Source organism: Nicotiana tomentosiformis, chromosome 5 (assembly GCF_000390325.3).
Source record: "Nicotiana tomentosiformis chromosome 5, ASM39032v3, whole genome shotgun sequence".
NCBI lineage: Eukaryota > Viridiplantae > Streptophyta > Magnoliopsida > Solanales > Solanaceae > Nicotiana > Nicotiana tomentosiformis.
This window is the reverse complement of record NC_090816.1, coordinates 38,192,456-38,197,578: the sequence shown is the minus strand read 5'-3', so window position 1 is coordinate 38,197,578 and position 5,123 is coordinate 38,192,456. Positions and strand designations below refer to the sequence as shown.

Genomic DNA, 5,123 nt, shown 5'->3' with positions numbered 1-5,123 from the left:
TAATGATTCGTTTTACGAGTGAAATAAAACCTGGTTTTAGTTTTAACTTTTTTTCTTTCTCTATTTATTTAAAAGGCAAAGAATACCACTCTATCAATAACGACATTAGAACTAAACATTATGGACGTATACTTCCTCCTTTGTGACATTTTGAGCGACTTGAAAGAAAATGTCTCAAGAAACATAATTTTAAGTACAATTGGTCATATTTCAGTGAGAAATAATTTTCAAAAAATCTGTCCAAAAATGGAAGATTTTAAAAGCCAATGTTCTCAAGACAGCAAGTTAGTACAGGATATACAAGAAGTTTTGTGATACATTTCCAGTCTTGTACAAGAAGAATCTGTTGTATGCATCAACTTATTACTTTGCGGAAGACCACTCAAATGTCAACTGATATCAAATCTAAAACAGGAGGTTATAGATCATAGAACATAAAATGGCACCTTAAGCAAAATCTTACAAGCACCAGCATTGCATATTGGATTAATGCTTTCCAAGAAGGAAGCTTCACTGATTGATTAAATGAGTACATTATGGAGGAACCTTATTTTTTCTCAAACCATTCAGCTACTAAATAAAAGGACCTTATTTTTTCTCAAACCATTCAGCGACTAAATAAAAGGGCAGCCCGGTGCACTAAGCTCCCGCTATGCGCGGGGTCCGAGGAAGGGTCGGACCACAAGGGTTTATCGTACGCAGCCTTACCTTGCATTTCTGCAAAAGGCTGTTTCCACAGCTCGAACCCGTGACCTCCTGGTCACATGACAGTAACTTTACTAGTTACGCCAAGGCTCCCCTTCCATTCCGCAACTACGACAAGAAAACTAAAGATTCCACCCACCAAGCTTGCTACTAAAACTAACAACTCTACTTCCATGCACAAGAAGCAACCAAATCTCTGTTCATCCAACCGAGGTACAAAGCTCCATCTCTTTCTTCAAGCCTATATTTGTCACAGTAGTTTTCTACCAATGCTTTGATAGTAGAATTCACCAATGAACTCAAAGGATATGGGCTGAAACCAGCCATTCTAAACCGTGACTTCCACTTACCAAGAAGCTCATGCCGCTCCACCCTCTCAATTCCCTCGCAGGCGATGATGTTAACAATATCTTTTGCCAAACAATGCTGCTCAACATTGATGCGCTCCTTATGCGCCCTTGGGAGTGTCGCATCAATTGATTCAAACATGGCAGTATAGTAATCTAACGTTTCAAGGAATCGAGGAAAGAAAGCTGCAGTGTTTGTATTAGATTCTTGCTCAACAAGAGTAACCACCTTGGGATTCAAGCTCTTAACCAGCCGTATCAGTCGATCCCGATGATTTTCGGTGCTCACACTTTCGTCTGGCATGTGATGCAACACAAATGCAAAATTTACTGCCAGTGCTTCGCCAGGTCGAATTCCAAGGTTTTCTAGCTGAACATCAGAAGTAGATATGGCGGCAGCATGAAACTCAAAAGGCACCTTGAAGGACTCAGCAAGTGTAGAAAGCCTCTTGCCAACAATATTAAGCCCTCCTCCACGCGCATAGGCTGATTTGGAATCATCAATACCCGTTATGCGGATATGAGGTGGACCTCCAGGCCGAGCTGCAAAAGCTTGGATTAGAGTAACCCACTGACTCCCTTGAGAAATTTGGAAATCAATGATATGAACTCTTTGTTCATCCTTCATTGCTTCTGCAATGGCACCATTTGCCGACATGTATCCAAATTTGAAGTAGGGGCAAACTTCATGAAGAATATGCATATATGAAAGCAGTTCAAAACTAGCTGGTTCTTTGCATCTTTGGGATTTGTATATGGAACTTCCTGATGCCGCTAACCTTGCTACAAGGCCTTCAAGGATGTATGCTCCGAGTCGCTGAATTGGTTCCCCTGACACTGACACCATTTGACGCAACTCTGATATCAACCACTGAGCTGTAAGCAAATCACCATCTGATTCTGCTTTTGCACACGCAATGAGCACATGTTTTAAATCCCCTCTAGGTATCGCCTCCAACATTTGTCTCCAACAGCCAATTTCTGGGGAGGTCATACAGCTCGGCAGGGAATTATCACAACTATCCAGAACGTCTGAATTAGGTCCCAGCATTACAGTTTCCAATTCTTTTAGCTTGTGCCTGAAATCATTCACATCATCTGTAATGCATGATCCACTTACTGGGGAGTTGTAGTTAGTATCAGGCAAGTAATGTACATCTGATAAGCATGACTGAGATTCTTGATGGGAAATCGGACTTCCATTTGGAGTGAAACTGACAGCTGATATTGAGTTTTGAACAGCATACTTGCCAGTAGGTGAGGAGGACTCCAGTGTGCAATACCAATCAGAATAAGTTTGAATGGAGTGATTACCTCCTTGGGTTCGATTAATATTGGTCATCTGCTTGTCTAATGTTTGAAACTGAGGTAGATAGGATGCCTCTGTTTTTTGCACAGATTTATAAAGAGTATCAGACATGGCTGATCTTCTAAGTCGCTGTGACGCTTGCATTGAAAAGATGCTAACTGCCACTTTTGTATATGATGTATTCAATCTTGCATCTGCTCACCCTAGATGTTTACTGCACTCTACAAAGACCATTTATATAGCAAGGTTCTCTGGCTGCTGCAACGAGAGCCTTTAATATTCCTTCACAACGACAACAAACTCACAGACTGTGCAGAATTAGGAAGTTTAATTGAACCTACACATGTCAATTACTTGATACATCAAAGCAGCAAAAAAGAGAAAAAAATGAAGTCAGAGATAGAAACTTAATTTTCCAATCATACTAGAGCATGAAAATTCATAAGATTTCTACTAAGTACATAACATCAGAAGGTTGGCAGGAAAACCACATTAATGCAAATAGAAGGCCAAGAAACTAAAAAATAATGAAAGCTTCTAAAGCAATTAGCCCACACCAAGAAGAAAACATGTGTGTTCACATCTAAAAGATAAACTACAATAAACTATTTTAACTCCCATTAACATCAATTTAGATTGCTTTGGTCCCACAGCCGGATTATACTTATCTTTTGCACCAAAATTATCCAAGTTATCTAATTCAGGCCTATAATCACTTTGTCCACAAACATTCTCCTAGTCCCACTACAAGACCTTTCTCACCTGTGTTTTAGTTTTGAAGTAAGATTATTATAATTCTCAAATTCCACTTATGGCAGATTTCATGCAAAAGGAAGTCAGACCAAGAACCAAGCTAAACACAGACTTCAAGTTACCCGCAAAGATTACTTAAATGGAAACAAAATTCTCAGAAAATTGCAACTTTATCGACTTGCAGGAAAAATAATGAAAACTGAAATGGGCTAAAAGAGCAAAACAACCACAAAGATCCTCAATTAAAATGTAAGGAAGGACTGCAGTTATCAAACTGTAGTTGCTACACCAACCTTAAACTGTAGAATACCAGACAAAGAACCAAGCTAAACTAATAGTCCATTTTCCCAGAAAAATTGCGACTTAATCCAATTGCAGAACGAAAGGAAGGGAAACTGAATTGTACAACAGATGACAGAGGCAACAAAAAGGATTTTGAATAGAAATGCAAGAATGAACTGACTTCAAGTTTTACTAAAATATTCCTTAAATTATACCAAAATTCTCAGGAGAAATGCATCTTTATCCAAAAATGCAGAAAGAAAAAGAAGTGAAATTGAAAAGTTACAACCGAGCATAAAACCAACCGCAGACACTTGAAATATTGCAAAAATGGACAACTTCAGCGTTTCAATCGAAAATTCCTCACATATAGCAAAATTGCATTTTTATTCAATAGCAGAAAGAAAAGAAGGGAAACTGAAATGGAACAACAAAGCACAGAAGCAGACACAAAGATTCTGAACTGAAATGCAAGAATGTAACTGTAATTCAAATCAATTCAGTAGCTGGTACACCAACCTTAAACTGAAGAATCCCAGATTCTGTTTTGTTTTTTTGCTTTTTTTCCCTTCTAAAAAGATATTTTCTTTCATTATTACAACTAAAAGAACTGTTTTAATGTGGAGAGAGAGAAAGAAAGAGAGAGAGAGAGAGAGTAGGGGAGGACAGGACCCTACCAAGTTAACCCCTTCTGTGAATTCATTCAAGTAGTATTATAAAAAGGTTAAAGTTAATAAAAAGGTCCTCAACGTTAGTATAATTAACAATAATGCCACTAAGGTGTATTTTCTAATTGATAATACTAGTGGCCTAAATTACTCTTAATCAACAATTAGTGGGCAAGTTGATGAATAAAAAAACAAGTGGGCAAGTAGGGTGCTACTCGCTCTTAGTTGTATTTAAAATTAAAATAATTTACTTACTCAGATTTAAATGCTGTATCTACTTCAACGGCTCAACCTTCATTTGTTTTTCATAGTGTTCTCAAAACAAAACATGTAATAGTAATTTTTGAGTGTTTTTAGTGTCAACCAACTCAATTTATTCTGAGATTGGTTTGGATGTTGCCATAATTATAGATTTGAGTTATTGTTTTTACCCATGCTTTATTATGAAATTTATTTATAGTCTTTCGTACTAGATTCCCGTATGGTATGGATCAATTTCTTTCTTTCTTCTCTTTTTTTTTTTTTTTGTTTTTTTGTTTTTTTGCTTCATCTATTTTCATTTTGCACCCATATAACTTATGCTTTAACAAGAATATCGTATTATATTGAATCTTCAAAGTTAGTAAGCCATGTTATAGACAGTTAAAAGAAGAAAGACAAAAGTAGTATTCGTCACAACGGGGGTTTCAAAAAGCGTTTTTTGGGCGACACATGAACCAAAAATAAACCAATACCAAAAATACACTCAAGCGTACTTGTGGGTGTAAGTATTGTGGGGCGTAGGTCTCAATATTCCGGGCGTTACACCTAGTATTCAAGGCGTTCGCCTGTGCGTAATTCATTTGGGGCGTAAGCCCCGAGAACTTTTTTAAATTTGAGTTAAAATATCTTAATAATTTTTTAAAAATTAAATATTTAAAAATTAACGTATAGTAAATTTTCAAACTTAAAATATCCAAAACTAGCAGTTACAGCGGCCAAGACTACAACTTTTAGTCATTTGTTTGAGGAACTCGAGGGCCGAGGTGGGGATAAAAGGTTGTTCAGGTTAGTCAAAGC

The 5,123-nt window shown here is 37.2% G+C and overlaps 1 protein-coding gene across 2 annotated transcripts; it reads right to left on the bottom strand.

Moving 5' to 3' along the window:
- Positions 1 to 430: 430 nt before the first annotated feature.
- On the bottom strand, positions 431 to 4,079 carry LOC104087933 (scarecrow-like transcription factor PAT1). 2 transcript variants are annotated; one of them, XM_009592526.4, is made up of 2 exons: positions 3,916 to 4,079; positions 431 to 2,714 (listed from the first exon to the last, which is right to left on the bottom strand). In XM_009592526.4, the coding sequence occupies exon 2, from the start codon at positions 2,503 to 2,505 to the stop codon at positions 871 to 873; it is 1,635 nt and encodes a 544-aa protein (XP_009590821.1). In that variant the 5' UTR covers positions 2,506 to 2,714; positions 3,916 to 4,079; the 3' UTR covers positions 431 to 870. The 2 variants fall into 2 exon arrangements, with proteins under 2 accessions (XP_009590821.1, XP_009590822.1); XM_009592527.4 differs by having other exon boundaries at positions 431 to 2,698; positions 3,916 to 4,048.
- Positions 4,080 to 5,123: the final 1,044 nt, after the last annotated feature.

Coding starts and splice junctions, on each gene's coding strand:
- LOC104087933 (XM_009592526.4), bottom strand. CDS start 2,505: ATGCAAGCGTCACAGCGACTTAGAAGATCAGCCATGTCTGATACTCTT.